General features: G+C 34.7%; 1 protein-coding gene across 2 annotated transcripts in view; it reads right to left on the bottom strand.

Annotated features, from left to right (window-relative positions):
- Positions 1–21,828, bottom strand: part of LOC129798344 (thyroid transcription factor 1) — a 60,851-nt gene that overhangs the window by 24,995 nt on the left and 14,028 nt on the right. For both annotated transcript variants that reach the window (XM_055841459.1, XM_055841458.1), the window contains exons 3-4: positions 18,154–18,308; positions 33–128 (exon numbers count right to left, since the gene is read on the bottom strand). In XM_055841459.1, the coding sequence (XP_055697434.1) occupies positions 33–128; positions 18,154–18,308 (251 nt within the window). The remainder of the gene's footprint in view (positions 1–32; positions 129–18,153; positions 18,309–21,828) is intronic.

Below are 21,828 nucleotides of genomic sequence, written 5' to 3'. Positions count from 1 at the left end.
GACCAATAATTGCAAACAAATATTTTCATTACCTGTGTTGGTGTTAAATGAATCAAACTGGCTAAATGTTCTCGTTCAGGTGCTGAAAGGTATTTTTGCTGCTTAAATCTTCGTTCTAACTCGTAAACCTGCAATGAAAAAAAAAGAAAAATTTTGTATCGTGTAAATTTGTATCGATAAACCAGAAAAATCAACCCTCAATGAAAAGTTCTATATAATATCTTCTATTAACCGGAAAATTTCTACCTCCGCCCATCCACTTGAGGATGGAATTAAATTCACCATCTCACCATGGTGTCTCCCCCCAAAAACAGAAGTTCGAGGAGATTCAGAGGCATTCTCGTGTTGCAGAGAGCAACAAAAGACAGGGCGCACCAGTGCTATTTGCTCAAATAAAACATCAATGTTATGTGTTATTTCCGAGGCCATTAAAAGGCCTTTCGGGGATTAACAAACGTCGCGAAGCGATGCAAATATTTACCAATCGGAGTATTTTTGGGGTGGCCAGAGATTGGATTTTATTTGACAATCATTCCACATTTTTGGTCTTCATTCAACACATCTCCATGATACATTTTCAAATAATGAGTAAGCTTTCAGAGAGAATTCTAACATCATTCTAATTACAAATCGGTTAGAACATTTTCCGTTATGTCAATTTGAATTTAAAAATTAATGACAAAACCCAGCGAGCACCAAATGCTAAGCTTTTTCAAATCAGCTGAAAACATATATTTTTTCAGCTGAGCTCTGCTAACCTCGAAGTTACACTAGCGATCGCAGTGGCAATTAGTCAAAGTTATTCTTTTTCCCCAATCGAGTGAGAGACTTTAATGCACTTGGTTTTTGTCTTTGCTGAGTTGAGTAGAAGCTAAGGTTAACCTTTTCCATTATTACAATTTTATGATTCTTACAATAACCACATTTGACATTAAAAAATAAAGCAAAAAATTTAAAATTCACAAAAATTTTAAAAAATCATATTTATAATATATTTTGAATAATATGTATTCTTAAACCTTTTCCGACCAATAAATTTAATTTTTTTTGTCTAATTTTATCAAAAAATATTGTGAATTCATTTATAAAAAAATATACTACACCTAAATTAAAATTGCATTGCCAAGAATTCTTGTCCGCTGTGATTTTAGAAAATTAATAACCCAAGAAATTCTTGGGAATTCTCAAGATATTTTGATATTTAATGAATTCTAAATTCGAGAAATATTGAAAAACCTTCGGAACCTCATGGAAATACCAAGAAGATCAAGAACATATAGAATTTAGAGCCTCTATCATTTTTATTTAATGGTATACACAGTCTACTCAAAATTATTTGAAATGATTTCCAACAAATTAGCATATTTTCCTGACTTTAAAGGTATTTAAAAACTCTCTTCTAAAAAATATAAATGCATATCATTTTAATTTAAAAAATGAATCATCAAATTGAATAAATTTTTCATTTAAAAAGAATACGCACAGTATTAAAAAAACGATAATTGTTGGTTTGTTATTTTTCCACGATAATAAAAGTAGTTTTTTGCGTAAAAATGCGCTTTAGAAAATTTATAATCGAAAATTTATAAATAGAAAAGTGCAGCATATACATTATGCATATGCATCGTGCACGGATCATACATTTATTTCACTTGTAAAATATAAAACATTTTATAACATAAAAAAATATATATTTTCCGCATTTGCCGCAACAAACAAAAACGCTTTTATGTAAATTTTTCAACTTAAATTGTGATAAAACAATTATATTTTATTTTGTGGTATCCATAGAAATTTTTTTGTAGTATTTTTAAAAGGCATTATTGAACTCATTAACTCTTTCCGGACCGCAGCATATACTGTAAGCCAATTTCACTTTTTTTTTTAAATCAAAAATATCTTTGCTCAGAAATCAATTGAGGTCCTACAATAAAATATTTTACATTTAGACATCCTTATAGTTTGTAATCATTTTATAAGAATAGGATTTTTATCAGTTCTGAATAATTAAAAAAAACATTGTTTTCCACAAAGTATTCATATGCTGCTTTGTGCACTCAGAGTCCCAAAAGAGGCGAAAGAGTTAAGTGGGGGAGTCACAACTTTTAAATGGATTTTTTTTTAAATGCATCTGCAACTTTATTTACCATAAAAAAGTTAAAAAAGTAGAAAAATCCTGTTTCAAGATCAATTACAATAGTTGTGACCGACTGTGAGCATAATACATCAATGGCTGTTCCAGGAAAGATGCCAATATTTAATTGCGAAAATTGAGGAAAATATGCTTTTTGCAAAAGAAAAAACATATTTTTCATAAATAATGAATAATTTTATAACCCCCGACTGAATATTTGCTCAGAAAAAAATTTTTTTTTTCTCGGGAAAATAATGACGCAATTCACTAAAAAATGCAACATTTTTGGTCGGGAGTATGTTTAATACTCTTATTTGACCATTCTCTATAGGCAGCATACCGTAGCATAATTCCTATAATAATATAAGTAATAAAAATCATGATTATAATATCCCCCAAGTTGATAAATAATTTCAGGGGAAATTCCAAGTCCATTTTGACATTTTGAGAGAAAAAGAAAAAAATGAAAGAGAAAATTTGTTGCTAAATGCTTCCTAGCGCCATCTACCGGCAGTATTTAGTTCTGCCATCATCCACTGCGAGCGCTAAACAGTGCCATTTTTATGTATTTGCTTAGCACTTTTTGTTCGAGAGCTGCTGATTGGCCAGCAGACCGATTCAGCAAAAAAATGCTGAAAATCCTATTTTATTCTGCTAACTGTGCTCGCTGGGAAGAAACAGACTATATTCTCACTAACTATGTCAGTCTAATAAAATCCGCCATTCATTCAAAAGCTCTAGAAGTTCTTTAATTTGGGAGCGTTTTTCCGGGGACATTATTGTTCTTCCGGTTCAAACGTAACTCAAACAGAATTCGCTTTAAGATGTTGAATTTTCGTAGATGACAGTGAAGTGCAATAGTGAATGACAGCAAATAGAGAACACCCACTAAAAAAGTCACAAATATTTCTTTGCAAGAGCACAGGTACAGAGTAAAAAAATTACAATGGATAATAATTTTTGGTTCAGAGCTCGCTTATTGTTTTGTACAAAAATTTTATTCAATAATGAAAATGTTTAGGTAATTCAGTTTGTTAACATTTTTGTTCAGCGTTATTTGTCAATAATATCAAGCCTTCGGACAAGTGCAGTCTGTTTTTATGTACCTTTTGCATTCAATATGCAAACTCTGCAAACTGCTCCTTAAAATTACAAATTACACTTTCGAAGTTCCAGATCTATTTAATACACAATTCGAAAATTTGTCGTAGATATAAATAATAAGGCCATTTAATTATCATTTTAACGCATTACATTTAGATTTAGACATTAATCTTTCATAATCGCAACTGTTCTAATTCTGTGGTCTTAACAGCCACCTCCGATCGGTCACATAGTCACAGAATATGTTTTCAACGTTTCTAACTCCAAAAATGAGCATTAATTAAAATCAAGATCAGTTGACTGTAGTACTCGTAGTACTCAATATCTCAGGACTGAAAATTATGTGAAGACCTTAACTTTTCAAAACAAGGATACTTCTGGATAGAGACCTTTCAGACTCATAGAGTTCATTTTCGAATGTAATTTCGAAATGCAGATAACTGTATTAGGATTCTAGAGAACATTTGGAAGACTTGACTACTGATGAAGCTCTGGAAAAGTTGAAAAAGAAAAGACGAATTTTCCCTGAATATGTTGTATTTCCCGACGATTTCTGGATTCCCAATTTAGTTAGCAGTTTTGAAAGATTTATGTGAATGTAAGAGTAAAGCGATTATCACTCAAAAGTCCGATAGAAAAATAGCTTTTCAGGATCGACAATATAGTGAATGTCTCGGTCGAAATCCAAAAAGCCAAAATCCTGAAAGCCAAAATCCTGAATGCCAAACTCCCGAAAACGTCAAAATCCTGGAAGTTCAAATCCAGAATTCATAAAGTGTCATTAGCTACTCCCACGATTGCACCCGCGCTTGCTAGAGGTAAAGGGAAATTTTCTGTGCTTTAGGAAATTATTTAGGAAAGTATAGTTTCGGCCCTTTTAGAAGTTTGACCATTCGGGATTTTGACTTTTCAGGATATTTACTTTCAGGGCCATAACGTGGGGGGGGCATTGAGAGGCTATGCCCTACCGTATAACTTCCAATGCTCTACCTTAAAAACCAGAAACTAAGATAATGTTCTAAGTAAACTGTTCGTAGTATGATATGGTTGAGAAGAAATTAATCTTCTATTAAATGGCCTGATACATCTAATCTAATAGAGTTATCGATTGAAGTGCTTAATGCAATTGGTTAAAATCATGGAAAATCAAACGATAATTTTGTGAAAAATTTAAATATTTTCACAAACATCTTAAAAAAATAAAATAGAATATTTATCCATCATTTTGGAATTGTTATTAATGAGTTGAAATTGCAATTATTTAATGATTAATTAAATGAAATAACGTTTTTCAATGGTTCTGAGCAAAACGAGCGTAAAGATTCTTACATTTCTTACATAAAAAACTCAATATATTTCCTTTTCTCATTTACGCATTCTCAATATAGTTAAGGGGTTATGTGGATCAAGGTAAAAATATACATAATTTCTCATTTTTTTTCAGCATATTAAAAAAAATTAAAAACCTCTTAGGCATATAAAAGTACAACATTAACATAACCTATATTTTCTAAATTTTTCATTTAAAATTTTTAAAAAATTAGTAATTGAAACCATATTTTTGGAGATTTTTTTTGGAAAAAAAACATACTTTTCGGTGAAGAAGTTTTCTCGGAATTGGTCCATCTAAAGTCCAGAAAACAAATATTTCCTGTTAGCTGATAGGTCAAACTAATCCTTAAATGAAAGATTTTATGTTCACTTGATCAAAACGTATTCTACATTTTACAAGACGAAGCATTTTTTTGCTTTACCTCATTTACTTACATTCAAGTGAAATGAACGGCAATCGACTAACCAAAATAGATCAATCAAAAATTTTGATTAATGCCGTACCTTTAACTACTGATGCCCTACCTTAAATTCAACTCTAACTACGGCCCTGTTACTTCCCATAATATGAAAAATCTTACAAGTATGTTCTGTTCATATTAGTTGTACCTTGGGAAAATACACCGTCTCAAATTTCCCAATAAGCAAAACTTAAGGGATTATATAGTTGTAGACCCAAAATCAATGGGCTTTTTGTGAAATTTCGTGACTTTGCTAATGAATCGATCAATATGAAATTTTCAAGGGTTATGGCATATATGTCCTGAGGAACACTAAAATATTTTAATTTTAATTTTGAATACAATATGGCAGTGTAACACCGCGTGGATTGTGTAGCAGTAGAACTTGACTAATTCTTATCCGATAGACTTGAAATTTTCAGAGTAACTGCGTAGAAAGATTTTTTATAGAAGTACAAACTATTATTAAAAATATTTATATTTGGAAATTTGGCAGCAACTTGACGTTTTTGGACAAAATTCGACTTTAATTATTTATAAATAACAAATGTACACTGAGAGAAATCCGATAAAGTTAAAATAACATTCCAGTAATGTTAATTTTACCCTGCAGTATTGATCCGAAATCGGTGTAAATATTACCCTTTTCAGGTGTATTGGGGCTTAAAGTTACACTTTTTCAAGTTAATTTCGCACCCTTGAAAAGGTGTAAAATTAACATTAAAAAAATGTTGATATATTTTTACACCTAAAAAGTGTTAAAGTTATGAGGAAAAAAGTTAATCGCACCTCCGTTTTTTTCTCAGTGTAGTTATTTACTAATCTTGATAATCCTGTTTGCTTCTACAGAGAATTTGTCTGAGCACCTACCTACCCTGAAAATTTAAGTCAATCGGATGAAAATTACTCATTTTCTGCTGATAGTCGCGGCTGCAACCGTAGTTTCGAGAAAAACGCTTTTGAAGTTTGATAATGTGGAGAAAACACATGCGTTTCCTTTCGGACTGCATCAAAAATGCTTTGTTTTTGAGTACTTAGGAATTTTTTTCAACAATAGATCATATCCTACATAATTTTTAACATATTTTTAAGCATTTTAAACGCAAAACAAAAAGAAAAGGCCAACAATTTTTAGGCGAATATAACCCTTTAATTCAAACGAATTGATAAATAATTTAATAGATATTTATACAAAAATTATTTACAAAATATATTCAAAACAAACTCATGAAAAGTTTTGTTATAAAAAACAAATTGCAAAATTTCGTTTGTCCGAAGTTTTGTTTCAAATTTGAATTTCAACAAAATGTAAATTCCTTTTGGTTTCAGAAAAAATCAATACTTGCATACTTATGGCTAAATTCTGTTTTCCATTGTGTTACCTTCTCCATTGTAAAGTGATAGAGGAGCTTGGGGCAGTTTCACGTGTAGGGGAAAACACTCTCCCTTCGATCGTTCATGCCTTCGAAAATTGTGCATTTTCTTCATTTTTTTTCTAAAATACTTACACATTTCTATTAAATAAGTTACCGTATTATCGATTAGTGATAAGTATGTAATAATTATCCGTAATGGCCTCTTCACACTAGAGAAAATTATGGCCATATTGAAGCAAATTCCTATACTCTTGAGTATAGGACAAACACTTCAATATGGACATAAATTTCTCAAGTGTGTAGAGTCCATAACTCTCTGGAAAAATAAATGAAATTCACATTATTCGATGGCATGAACGTTCGAAGGGCAAGTAATTCCCCCTACATATTTATATTTAGAAAATATTTTTGGGATATTAAATTAATAACTAGAAGTAACGTGCTGCAAATTTTTAGGTAGCCGATGTAGAAAACACAAGAGTAAATAAATGGAGTATGACCAAAGTTTTATTCCCGTTTGGAGAAAAATATTGCAAAAAATATAAAAGAGTGTAACTGCCACAGACTTCCCTATTTGCTGGTTCAATATATTCAACTGTGCTTGTTTTAGAAAATATTTAAATTTCAATTCTACCCTCGTTTTTCCTCACATTTTCGCATTTTTATTTTTAATGGAAACCACCGTCGCTGGGGATGATGGTTCTCTTTCCATTCCCAATGGAAATTTCTGTTATTTGACTTGCAGAGCAGTGCAAAAATCACCGTGTGCTTCTACCTCTTAATACTATTTGCCATCATCTCAATGTGACCGTAATTTCCAAGTGAAATTAAAATTTGAAATGGAGTCAATTGGTACGCCTGGTACCGGGCGTCTCCACTGTCATCTTGGATTAGAAAGTAGAGCGTCAGATTTTGATGTACTTTCCTGACATTTTTGGGACAAGTTTTTGCTATTTTTTTCTCTACTGCACATGGCCTCTTATCATCTCTGTCGCTCTTTCCTGTAATTGATTTTCCATCCATTTGGAAAATGACTTATTTGCCCACTTTATTCTCCATGTGTCATCATCAACATTTGCAGCGACGCGTTTCAATTCTTTCTTCCACTGCACTCAGCAAACATTTTCTTGAGGGCGAGATTGCAATTGCTTATGGGAGAGAATTCCGGCAAGCGCGTCTTTCGTTCCTCCTATTCGCACATTTAAATCAAATTTGAGATGTATGTATAAAAGCTCATGTGCATGAATTGAAATGACGATGGAAATAAAATGGGTAGGTTATAAAGAAAATTGTGAGTGAGCAAGAGATGCGAGAATGTATTATTTGTATTTCTTGTGTATTAGTTGGAACTTGGCATTTCGAGTGTTCTGCAAATAGACAATTCCCAACTTTGGACTACCATGCGCACCATTTCGGTCATAATTTATATTGTAGATATGTCGCTATATATATTTTGTATGTAAAAGCTTCTCCTATATAAATGCTACGACTTCCATTTACATCAAATTTGTATTATTCCAGAGAGCCACCATCATCATCGCATTCTGATGCATGATTTTCACTTCTATTTTTCTTCATCACAAATTCCAGCCTTTTGTGTGTGCGGATTTTGTTGAGATAAATAGAAGAGTAAAGAATAAGAAAAAAAAACAGATGGGCAGATGAGAAGGAAAAACACAAATTTAAGAGATGAATTCACTAGATTAATTTTTAAATAAATTGCTAATGATTTTTTGTCACCTTTGTAGAATTTTTTGTTGTCCTACATTACCGGTTTAGATTGGCAAATTTTGTTAATAGAACTTTAACAGAAGTTCTTTTGTATTCTTCTTAACAATATCTAATTACGTTTTTATGTTATTTATATTAGAAAAATGTTATTTAGGAGATAAAAATTAAACGAAAAATTGATGTTACAGGAGATTTTAGGCCTTGCTCACAGATAACTTTATCAAAGATAAGAAAACTGTAATGAATACGTAAAAAGAAAAAAGTTAAAAATTTTGCTATAAAATGCTTTCATGATAGCACTTGTTTCAGTGAAAACTATTACAGCTAATTAGGGAAAAGGTCACTCTACTAATACTCTCATTTATCGGGAAATTTCAAAGAGAATGCAATAAATCACTTTGATTTAACTTGAGAATAAATACAGAGAAATTTGACAATTTAAAAACTTAGGATCATTTGCGAGCGCCATTCGTGGGAGTAAACAGTGCCCTCAAGCGGAGAAAAAGCTTGTCAAAGTGACTGCAATCTCAATAAATCGTTTCAACTTTACACTAAGAATATTTTTCTTATAATATATTATAATATATCATTATTATATTATAATATATTAACATATAAATTTTTATTTTTATTTAAGTTTTTAAGCATACAAAAATATAAATAAAAACTATTTTATCTGAAATTTTCATTTAAAAATCTTTAAAATTCAGCCGTTGGGGCCTAATTTTTGAAAAATTTTTTAGAAAATACATACTGTTCTGTGGATAAGATTTTTCACGTTAAAAAACTTAATATTTCCTGTTAGCTGATGAGTTACACACGTACTTCTTTTTTTTTTTTAAATAAAAGGATTTTTGGCAGAATTTTATACAAAAAATTAAGAATTTTCGGCGTATTTTACGCTACGTTTTCTCTTTTAGAATAAGTTGTGATCAAGATAAAAAGGCACAGTTCAACGGCTAATAGGAAATATTTAATTTTTTGACGTCAGACGAATAGGGTAAGTGTGCCAAATTCCGGCCACTTTTTTTGTTCCTCGAATTTCCATGAATTTTTAGATTTTACGTAATTTAGAGATTATACAATGCAAAAGAATAACAAAAAATGTAGCTTCGACAAACGAGATGACATTTAAAAGATTTTGCAAGAATTCCCGAAGGGCAAGGAACTATGAGAATGAAGGTGGCCGAAATAGGGCACCAAAGCTATGTCTATATTTTTATTAATTTTAAAATGTATTAAGAATGATTTTAGAGTAAATAAAGACGGTAAACACTTTACAAGGTTCCAAGCAACACTCTTACAAAAGAAAGAATAAAAAAATCAATTTGTATTAAAAATATTACATTTCAAACTTGAGACTTTGGCGCTTGCATGCAATTATGCCGAAATTTGGCACACTTACCCTATACTCTGAGAAATCTTGTCAACCAAAAAGTGTTTTTTTTTTTTTCAAAAAGCCGTCTCCACTAATCAGGTTCCAAAAGGCTGAATTAATGTTTTTTTTTATTTTGGCGAGTAAGGATGTCAAGAAAATCTACTGTTTTTTTAGTCTGCGAGACCCACGTCACCCCTTAAAATTAAGCAAATCCGTTTATCTAGAAGTAGATAAGGGAAGAGCACCATAGTGATCGGCAGTGTTCCTCTGATCGTCAGGTTATTACCATATTCCACCAATTCAAATGAACTTTTGTAGAACAGCGCTCAACGGTTCTGTTTGAATTTGAATATAGTCCCCTATAAAGTAGTATTACAGTCACCCTCGTATCTATGCTCGCTGGGATAGAAGTCGTTACTTTAGGTGTAACGTCTTGAGGAGGGCTATGCGCATGTCTATTCCTTTCAGTCTTTCGTGAACAGTCACCGAGTGCGTTTGGGTTGCGCAGGGGTTAGCCCTCCAATGGGTAAAGACAAGTCTCCCGCGAGTTCTAGAATAAGCGAGTTGGTGGCTCGTCGCGGAATAAATAAGAATAATCCCTCGGTTTAATTAAATTATCTTCATTCAGAAGTGGGATGTGATTCAGAAAGACCCATTTGAAGTGAACTGTGAGTTATCCGTTAACCAAGATTTTCTCTGGTAGCCATGCTGGGGTGGCTTGTGAGAGAGGTATGAGTTCGCGTGAGTGGGGCATTTAGGTACGCAGAAGTCCCAAATTATTAAAATGCATTAGAGAAAAAATGGGTATTGCGTCATTTATTTAATGTCGGTGATTTCCCTAAATCATGATCTTGAGCGAGGGAGAGAAAAACGAGCCACCGCGCCACGCGATCGTGTCCGTGTGTGAGTAAGTGAAAAGGGGAAAAAATCAACCCACTGCTCCTGCTGTACTGCTGAGAGGAGAAGCGGAGAGCGACAGCAGCAATCCTCTTGGAGAGATCACCGTGTGAGTGGGGCAGCAGAGCAAGGGAGAAAGAGAGTTGCTGCATGGCTTGTGAGTATTATACACATGCACGCTCGCGCTGCGGTGATGAAATCCAATGGTGAGAAAAAAAAAGAGATAAGAAAAGGATAGATTAATTAATCCAATTACGCCTATTCTAAAAAGAAAAAAATATATATTTATACCATTTGTGACGAAAACTTTTCATTGCTTGTTATAAAAATGAGTGGTTTGTGTGTATAAGACAAGTGGATAGATTGTGTTGGAGTGAAAGGGGTGCACCCAAGGATGAATTGGTGGTTGCGAGAATGAGAGGATTCCGTGCTTTTTGGAGAGGGGAAAAGAGCTTCTCTTGTTCTCTATCGATCGAGTTTGATCGTGTCACTTTTGGAAGTGCGTCACATGTTGCAACAGCACAAATTTGGTGAAATATTCTAATTCAAGTCTTTCTTACGATTTTTCTGGATAAAAGTCAAATCAAGTGAGTGCAGTAGCAAATAAATTAATGAAATACAGTGAAATTTCTGAGAGTGACATATTTATTCAGCCAAATTTGGTGCAATCTTAGTGCTGTGCCGGGGGCGAATAACTGATAAAGTATTGCGTCACAGTTCTAAGAAAATTGGTGAGAATTTCAAACAATTTATTCCGGAAATATTGTACAATTATTAATGATGACTGGGAAATGAATTTTCATTACAGTCAGGAGTTTTCTTTCACATCTGAGGGGATTGACAAGGAAAATGCCCAGGCGCAGAGAAACTCCAGGTACTGGTATGTGGTCAATTTTATTTGTCCCTGAAGTTACAAAGAACTTGAAAGCAATGACTATAGATTGCCCAAGCCATTTTCTTGAAATTTTGACGATAATTTTAGAAGATTTTACTGATAAGGTGGTCCGAATAGATACAGAAAGTCCCTAATAGCCCTTGTTCTCTTTTATTTTCTTTTTTTGGGGTTCAGGAGAGTCCATTGATACGTATCCCTCCCCTGACTCGGGTGGACAAGCTCAATCCTCGTACATTGGAATCAAAGAGGTTGAGCTGATGATTCCAGAGTTCCATGGAATAGAGCAGGGCGGGAAATTGATATTTGCCAGTGAGTGGCTTGATAAAATTGAATCTCTCGGCAAGGTGTATAAATGGACCTCTCCGCAAATGTTGTTGTATGCATCCCTGAGGGTCAAGGGTCCAGCACAAAACTGGTTGGATGCTTCGGAGGGTAGTATCAGCTCTTGGGAGGCCTTTAAAGCCGAATTAAAGGATAATTTTCCCCAAAGTATCCGTGAATCCGTGGTACATGAAAAATTAGCTAACAGGAAGCGTCGATACAATGAGACGTTGGAAGAATATTACCATGAGGTCGTCAGGACGGCAAAAAGGATCCGCTTGGGAGATGATACCATAAAAGAGTACCTCATCAAGGGTCTCCCTGGGGTAAATGATCGCAAAGTCTTGCGTGCTGTGCCTCAATGCAGCCTTCCAGAATTTTTGAGGCATATGCTCAAACTTGAAGAGGACGGTGATGCGGAAAAATCAAAAACGACTGGGAGTGCTGCAAGGAATTACAAGGGCTCTGACAGATCTCGTTCGCGAGGATCGGGATCCAGGCACTGGATAGCTCGACGTGACAAGTCAGATAAAAAAGATGAAGATAGACGCAAGCAGGACAGTGTGCGAGATAGTGGAAACACTTCAAGGGAAAAATCCACTTCTCGTGATCAACAGATCAAGGAGGAGAAACAGAAACCGGCTGGTGATTCTGAGAAGCGGCGCTGCTACAAATGCAAAGAAATAGGTCATCTGAGGAAGGACTGCCCGAAGCGTACAAATGGAAGTAAGGATTTTCACGATAGGGTGGTAATGGGAGTTCTGGCCACCCGTGAAAAAAATAATACAGAACCTGTTAAGACGGCTGTCATTGGGGAAAGCCGCGTGCGTACTTTTATTGATTTGGGAAGCCCGAGATCATTGGTGAGAAGCTCATGTGCTGAAAACCTGAATTGGGAAAAGAATGGGGAATCACAGATTTTGGAAGGGTTTGGCGGCAGTACGATAACTTCTTTGGGTAGTATGGAGTTGTCAGTTGGCCTTGACGATTTTGTGAACAAGATCGCCTTCCTGGTGGTTCCAGATTCTGTTTTACCAGAAGACCTCCTCTTAGGGCGTGACTACTTTAATACTCCCTTTGCTCAAGTAATTTTTGAAGACTCAGAGATTCATGTGAAAGACAAACGCGGCAAGAAAATTTGGAAAATATCACAGTGTCAAACGTTATGTTTGGATGATATAAAAATCGATTCGTCAGTTGATGTCTCTACCCAGCACGAGCTTCTTGATCTTTTGAATAAATATCGTAAATGCTTGGCTATTAATGTACGTGAATTGGGACAAACAGATGTTGTGAAGATGACATTGAAGCTGAAGAGCGATGAGATTGTACGATACAGACCATACAGAGCAGCATATTCACAGAGGGATCAACTGAAAGAAATTGTGGATGAGCTTTTGGAGGATGGAGTTATCGAAGAAAGTCAATCGGAGTATGCAAGTCCCACAGTTCTTGTCACCAAGAAGGATGGAAGCTATCGCCTTTGTGTAGACTATCGAAAAATTAATTCGATTTGCCAAGTTGAGCATTTCCCGCTCCCAAATATTGAGGAGGAGATCAACAAGTTTGCAGGAAAGAAGTGGTTCTGTAGCCTAGATATGTTGTCAGGTTTTCACCAAATTATAGTGGAGGAATCTTCGAGGCAGTATACTGCCTTTATAACCCCTGATGGTCATTACCAATATCGTCGTATGCCCTTCGGGTTGACAAATTCTCCTGCTGTCTTTATGAAGCTAGTTTCCAAAGTCCTCAAACCCATTAATGGTGATGGTGTATCGTTCTACATGGACGACATCTTGATTGGAGCTTCTGACGTGTCCTCGCTACTTAACCTGCTTGAAGATGTCTTGAAAGAGTTGTCAAAAGCAGGATTAACGTTGAATTTGGGAAAGTGCGAATTTCTCTCTCAAAGAGTTGCATATCTAGGACACAATATCAGTGGAGAAGGGATCACACCGGGAGACCTAAAGACAGAGGCAATCACGAAATTTGAAACTCCGAAGAATCAACATGCAGTTCGGCAATTCTTAGGTCTCACTGGGTATTTTCGCAAGTTTATACCCAGCTACTCCATTATAGCAGTTCCATTGTATCAGCTTCTTAAGAAAAACGTGAAGTTCGTTTGGTCGGCTGAACAACAAAAAGCCTTTAAGTTGCTACAGGAAGCTCTCACTTCACGACCTGTCCTGGCCTTGTATTCTCCGGAATGCAGACACGAGCTTCATTGTGATGCAAGTAGTTGGGGAATTGGCGGCATATTAATACAAATTGATAAAGAAAATGATGCGAGACCCATTGCTTATTTTAGTCGGACGACATCTGATGCTGAAAGTCGTTGGGCCAGTTTCGAGCTTGAAACGCTTGCCGTTGTTGAAAGCCTAAAGAGGTTTCGCTATTATCTCCTTGGGAAGCATTTCGTCATCGTCACCGACTGCAAAGCTTTAGAACAAGCTCATAGGAAACGAGACATGATACCAAAGTTTGCGAGATGGTGGTTGCAAATCATCGAATATGATTTTGATATTGTCCATCGGGGTAATAGGAAAATGAGACACGTAGACTGTTTAAGTCGTAACCCGGTGATGAGAATTAAGATCATGGCCATACTTAAGTATGATGATTGGCTTGCAGCCGCCCAAACCAGAGATTCAGACCTATTGGAGATTCGAAGGGTGCTTGAAGGTTCTCAGGTTGAACATAAGAGGAGGAAACAGATTGAACGGGATTTTGAGCTGAAAGATGGCTTAGTATTTCGGGTGACAAAGCATGGTAAGAGGTTTTATGTACCCAGAGGCCTTCGTTTCCATGTTGTTCAATGCAGTCATGATCGTTCTGGGCACTTGTCAGTGGACCGAACAGTAGAAGAATTAACCAAAGGTTATTGGTTTCCTAAGTTGAGAGGATTTGTCCGAAAGTATATAGAAAGTTGCATCCCATGTGCACGTGGTAAGAGTGGGCCAGATGAGACGAGATATCTGTTACACACTGTGAACAGAGAGCCAATCCCATTTCATACCATCCATCTTGATCACAGTGGCCCCTATCCCAAGGGCCATGGAGGAAACGAGTACATATTAGTGGTGACTGACTCATTCACACGATTTACAATATTGAGGGCAGTTAAATCAGCAAATACAAGTGGCGTAATCAGGGTTTTGAATGAGATTTTTCAATACTTTGGAGCGCCCAGTATTATCGTAACGGACCGTGGATCTGCATTTACAGCTAAGCAATTTCAGGAGTATTGCGGTGAGCGTGGCATTCGACTGGCGCTAGTTGCGGCAAAAACACCTCGTGCGAATGGTCAGGCAGAAAGGGTATTCAAAGTTGTTGGTGATGCTTTGCGGTCTATGACTGAGACGGATGCAGGTAGTGACTGGGTTAAAAATTTACCAACAGTGCAATGGGCAATAAACAGCCTGCGTAATAGAGTGACAGGAGAGACTCCGCAAAAATTGCTCTTGGGATATAAGCCGCGTAACGCCATGAGCAACACCCTGTTGAATCTGATTAGTGACAGGCTAGATGAGGAAGTCGAAGAAGATATACCCTTGTCGGAGTTACGTGAACGTGCAAAGAATCGGGCAGAGGAAAGTCAAAGGGAACAAGTATCTCAATTTAATGAAAAACGGAAGGCTCCGCGGCGATATTCGGAGGGCGATTTGGTTTTAATCCGTTGGGAGCCACCCGCCACTGGATCGACCAGAAAGATGGTTCCGAAATACAGGGGTCCATATGCTATTAAGCGGGTTCTCAATGCTGATAGGTATGAGGTGGTGGATACGGAAGTGACTCAGTTGAGCCAGAAACCGTTCTCTGGCATTTACACAGCGGAAAAATTGAAGCCATGGGGAAATCTTCAGGATGTTGAGGATGAATGTTTCCGCACGAGTGATGACGAGGATGATCGTTGGGAAGAGGTTTAGATTCATATATGAAATATGTTCTCCATTACCATGTATGTAAATGAATTTTGGATTCTTTGTGCAGGAAAGTGTCTGAATTTAATAGGGAAATGAAATAAAATCATTGTTTGAAGTTGACATTAATGTGTTCAATTCTTTGATGGCCGTAATGTTGATTGCATAACCTCTGATCGGTCACGGGTTAAAAAGGATTGACTGGACATTAGTAATGTCGGAAAATCGGAGTCGAATGTGCTATATTTCGAAACTCTGATAACGCAGATAGTTGATCTGATAAGCCGGAAGAGAAAGGCTAATCAACTAAGGTACGTAAATCTAAATATCAATATTAGATTATATCATTCCAGAATTCGGCGCCAAACAACGAAAGAGCTCCAACAGGCCTGGAACAGTCCACGGATATTCGTGTACTGGACAAGTGATGTGGAAAATCAGTTGCATTAACTGGCATCACTGGAGAATTGATGCGGAAAATCGGTTTTGCGGAATCTAATAGCAAGAACCGGCATCACAGTTAATTACAATCGTGTATTATACGATTGGATTACAACATACGTTGCAGCGTTTGTTCTACCAGTTTGTTTGTGGGTTTAATTGTCAAATTATTTAAAAGCACTCAAAAATACTTGGATTTTAAATTCAATGAACCCTATACCAGTAACTTAGTATAACGTAACTTGTCCATTGACCGTTGCCAGGGGACGGCAACGTGGTCAGGAATGGCCGAATGTAGAACAGCGCTCAACGGTTCTGTTTGAATTTGAATATAGTCCCCTATAAAGTAGTATTACAGTCACCCTCGTATCTATGCTCGCTGGGATAGAAGTCGTTACTTTAGGTGTAACGTCTTGAGGAGGGCTATGCGCATGTCTATTCCTTTCAGTCTTTCGTGAACAGTCACCGAGTGCGTTTGGGTTGCGCAGGGGTTAGCCCTCCAATGGGTAAAGACAAGTCTCCCGCGAGTTCTAGAATAAGCGAGTTGGTGGCTCGTCGCGGAATAAATAAGAATAATCCCTCGGTTTAATTAAATTATCTTCACTTTTAAAAGTTATTAGCTACTTTTTACCATTTAACTCTCACAAGAATGCAATGCATTAGTTTAGATTTTATTTATAAAACCAATTTTCTGTGAGACACCTGATTAAATACGTGACGATCCGAGATACAGAGTACACAGTAGCAATTACATCTACTTTTTATTAATCTATTGTAAAATTTTAAAGTTCAAACGCACAGATATAGTTAAATGGATCACTAATATACCGATTAGCATACACAAAAATACCAAATAGTATTTTGAGGCTTTATTTTCAACTAAACATCGAGCATGTCTCTTAACATTCCAATCCGGGGTGCTCTTCCCTAAAAATACAAAATAAAAATTACAATACAAAATGTGGATCATTATATTCACTGTAAAGCATACTGTGGCTCGTTGAAGCTTTTGACGAAAGCAATTATAAAAAAAATATGCGGAATTCAGTGTTTTAAATAATATATTAAATACTTTACGAAATTCATTCTTTATTGCAAAAATCTTTTAAAATAAAAGGATAAAAAATTGATCAGTTTATAGGGCAATCAAAATCGAATTTCATAAAGGAAATTTAAATTGTTGGTAATTTGAAAATTTTAATTTCTAATTGTTTACAGATATAAGCCTTAGGGCCTTGACAGACCTGAGGATTAGCCCAGAGACGGCTTAGCGTAATTATATTAGAAATAATGATCAAACTACATTTCTATCATTTTCCACTAAGTCATCTCTCGGCTTAAGTCGTAAGTGTGTCTAGGACATAAAACAATTGATAGGGAAATGAAAATTTTTAATTTTTTTATTTAATTCGTCAAAATTCCCTTGAGGGTTATGCTATTTCTATTTTTATTTTTTATTTAATTTTTTATTAGTTGGATTTAGTTTTTTTTGTTTTTACTATGTTGAATTTTAATAAAAGAAAACTAATCTACATTCAAAGTTCCAAATATGCCCTATCAATGTAGCCCCGTATCTCAAAGTAGCCCCACTTCCCCTGACCATCTAAAAATTTATTTTCATTTTGAACTAAACCCGGTTTAGATCATCCCATTTCTATACTAAAAGATTTTTTTTTCATATTTTAAATGAAAGACATATTATAAAGATAGATTTCAATATTTTCTGGAGTCCTTTCCCAGATGTTGCATAAATTCTTTGTAGTGAATACAAATGTATGATAAAGCGAAGGAATTGTAACTAAGGTTACCATTGAGAAGTTCTGCATTAGCAACGGAGGGAGAAAAGAATAAAGGAGGAATTTCCTCAAATAAATTAATTACCCTTATGGCTCTTTGTTCTCAAATTGTGTTTTCCTTTCTTTTCCCCAATATAGAGAAACTTCTTCCATTCTCAAGCCTCTTGGGATATTTCGATCATAGAATTGATATTGAAAATGTGTGTGAATGGAAATGAGATTGTCGATCAAAATCATGCTCTCGTGACCTTTTTTCCTCTTTGCCCGACTGAAGGAATGATGTGGTGAGTGGGAAAAAGTCGGAAATGATTATAATGCACAATATTGTGCCCGCATTTGAATAATGGGGAAAAAATTGCTCACTGACCTGTGCTTGTGTGAAAAGGACTCGTCTTTTTCGCCTCTGTGCCAGAGGAAATTGCATTGGCTTTGAGTCAGATACACTGCAAGCCGCCAAACTTCCCATGTTGCTCATTGCGTGTCCCATGGAACCACCCGCTGAGCCACCCATTAATCTTGAGACTGAAAAAGAAGAAAATATCACATTAATGCAATCAATCGTGAAAAATTAACTCACTACACTTCAAGAAATTCCCTTCATGAAGAAGAGGTCTCTGGGTTGAAAATTCATGGGAACTTAGTTATTGTTTCGTTCAATTTTCGTTGGATTTTCTGTCAAATTGAACGTCAAAATAATTCAAATTGTAGTAAAGTTTTCCCCATTCGTGGGAAGGAAGGGAAGGAAACTTTCATTGAGTTTCATTTAGTTTCTATTAAGTATACTGCAAATAGATTATCAAAAATATTCGATTATGAAAATTCTTTTACTGAGTAATAGGTATTGTAATAAGTATTGTTATTTAACGTAAAGAAAGTCATTGTTTCATTTCGTTAAGTTTTGAATGATTTTTCTATAAAACTCAATATCAATTTTTTTTTAAAAGAAAATCAGTTGGTAGAAAATTTCGTAGTGAGAATACAATTGAAGTATTTCAGTTCAGTTTTCGTTATTTTTTTTGTCAAAAGGATTGTCAAAATGATTTAAGCGATTAAAGTTTATCTCATTCGAGGGAAGAAAGTCTTCGTTAAGTTTTGTTCTGATTTTTTTTCTATCAAATTAAACCATAAAATTAAATTTATTCAAATGTCAATGTTTCTTAGATGAAAAAAATATTTAAGAGAAGTTTTTGTTATGCGAACCACCGATGCATTCTAGGGGAAAGCGCGCTACCTTCGGAAGATTTATGCTTCGCACAAATCATTTTTTTTTTCAATGTGTTGTAAATGAATTTGGCCCATTATAATATTATATTTTAATAGCTAGTGCAATGCCTCAAATTTTCAGAAAAGAGCTATGGGTGAAATCCATAAGAAACATAGAGAAGAAATTTAATTGTCCGAAACTTGAGTCATACGAAGCTAGCGCGCTTTCCCCTATTTAGTTTTCGTTCAATTTTATGTCAAAATAAGCGTTAAATGATTTAAATTAGTAAAGTAAATTTTCCTAATTTGTGAGAAGAACGCCTTCGCTGAGTTTCGTAATCTGATTACTTATTACATTTTTTCTACTTCAGAACAAGTATATAATATGTTATCGTTTTCGTTCAGTTTTCAATAATTTTTCTGTTAAATTGAATGTGAAAATTATTAAATTATCAAAGTTTTTTCTATAAAGAAAAAGAGGGAAATTTTCTTGAAAATGGAATCATTGATGGATTTCGTTCAGTTAACTGTCAAATTGATTGTCAAAAATATTTAAATATTAAACTAAAAACCACTCTAACATTCATAACGTCCCCTTTCATAAAATTGGTAACAATACAAAAAAGAGATAACGCATAAGGAATAAGAAAAATATCCACAAACGTGACCAATTCTGTTTATTTTAGCCATTCTTTAGAATTGGTATATCGAATGGTCAAAAAATGTGTGAGAACAGCAGCATTCAAGGAGGAAAAACAATTCCAATTTCAACTTGAAATATCTATTGACACAGCGGCATTTGAGACTTTTCTCATGGCAAAAGGAGCCATATCTTAACCCCTCTCTCTCTTTGAGAAATGGGAAATCTTGCAAATCCACTGAATTTTCTGCTGAAGATTTTGTGAGATGATAATGTTAGATTTGCGCCAAACACAAATTGCATTTACGAAATGTTCTCCCCTGATCAAATATTGTACTTTCTATCCGACAAACAGAATGTGGATCTAATGTTGCGCTCAAAATTCACACGAATTTTCATTCAGCATAAGCAATATATCTGTGAATCCAATGAGAAATATTTACTTGAGACTTGAGGTAGTTTTATGCACCAAAGACGCATACAATTTTGCATGTGATGAAAAATGCGCCTGGAGAAAAAGAGATATTTGTGTAAATATGCTAAAAGGAGATTGTGCATTTATGAAATTGTTGATACTTCAAACAGTTTCTCAAGTAATTGCAAGTGCACGGGAATCTCATTTGGATGATGCATTTATCACTATTCAATGACCATTGCTAAATCAATATGTGACAAAGTCATTAGCTGAGCAAATACGCTATCATTTTTTAATTACAACACATTTTATATACATTTCCATGGGGTGAAGTTACTCTGTAGAGGCACCATTTTGCATACAATTGGCACAAATTTTTAACCTTTTCAGTCTCTATTCAACTTCTTCATCAGAGCCCTCCTTGTGAGCTCTTGAAATATGGCATTCCCAGGAATTTATGCATTGCAAGATTGTGACTTGTTGTTTAATGTTTTAATTTAAATTTGAAATGTTTTGCTAATAATCTTTATGAGAGTAAGATAGCTTAGAATATTTCAATGAAAACAAATTAAGATAATACTGTCATTATAGCTTAAGGCCTGAATAGACTCAAGCTGATACTCGGGTAAATTTGGCTTGTAAAATTTGGCAGTAAAGATTATCTTAAATTGTTATACACTGAGGGCTTAAGATCGGTTATTAGAAGATCATTACATTTTTTTTTACTTAATCGTTTACTGCTAAATTTTACAGGCTAAGTATTTTCGAAGATCAGCCTGAATCTATAAGGGTTTCAAATCGGTTTTCAGATTAATGGTTAAGCCAAGTTCCCGAAGGTCTCAAAATCCTAAAAAGCAACAAATTTTATTGCTTTATCAGAATATAGCAAGTATATATCTTTAATAGTTTAATTCTAAATAAATTACATTTGTTTTCAAAAAAATCTTGACAAATAATAAAAAATTAGAACAGTTAAGCCATATGTCAATAAATCATTTTTTGTTTGATAGAATTTAATTGTGGCAAACGAATTTAAGATCCTTAAAAAACCCTTTAACAATTTTTATCACTCTTAACAAAAGAACTGACAAAAGGGCTAATTTTGTTGAACGGTGTTATCGTACTAGAACTATTCAATTCAGTTCAATTTAATGTCACACTCAGTATCTTACGAATGCATATAATTGTAAAACCATTATTTTTTGGTATCCCCATCTTGTTAATCATATATTTTTCATTAGATTATACAATTAATTCTATTTTATTGTTACAACCCACTGCTAAAAATGAAAGGATCACCGAGAATCCTTTCAAAGTATGTTTGTTTTGACACTTATTTAACTCCGGAATAAAAGATTAAGACAATGAAAAAGTCATCTTTGGTGTTCGCTCAGATGAGGGAAATATGATATGAGTAATTAATTAATAAACACTAGTGATCCTTTCAGAGGATCAAATATGATCCATCTATGTCCATTGCTAGCCATTATGGCCTATAATTTTTAGATATTCTTTTTTTCTGTCCGTAAACTTGTAACCCAACTAAAGGCCAAACGGTAATAGTTAGGAATTTCCGGTCTTTATGGAACCACCGTATAATTCGATCCAAGGATTATTATTATGACCTTAATTTCATCTCCATCCCCATTTATATCCCCACTAAAATAATGTTTTTTTTAGTTTATTTGGAAAACAGTTACTACGACTTCTCTTATTATTGAATAAGGGAGACTGGGGCAAAAAGTCACAAACCGAAAATTTCAAAATTCAATATCTTCCAAGAT

The sequence above is a fragment of the Phlebotomus papatasi genome, chromosome 1 (assembly GCF_024763615.1).
Source record: "Phlebotomus papatasi isolate M1 chromosome 1, Ppap_2.1, whole genome shotgun sequence".
NCBI classification, from domain to species: domain Eukaryota; kingdom Metazoa; phylum Arthropoda; class Insecta; order Diptera; family Psychodidae; genus Phlebotomus; species Phlebotomus papatasi.
Note: the sequence above shows the minus strand (reverse complement) of the source record. Positions and strands in the feature narration are given on the sequence as shown.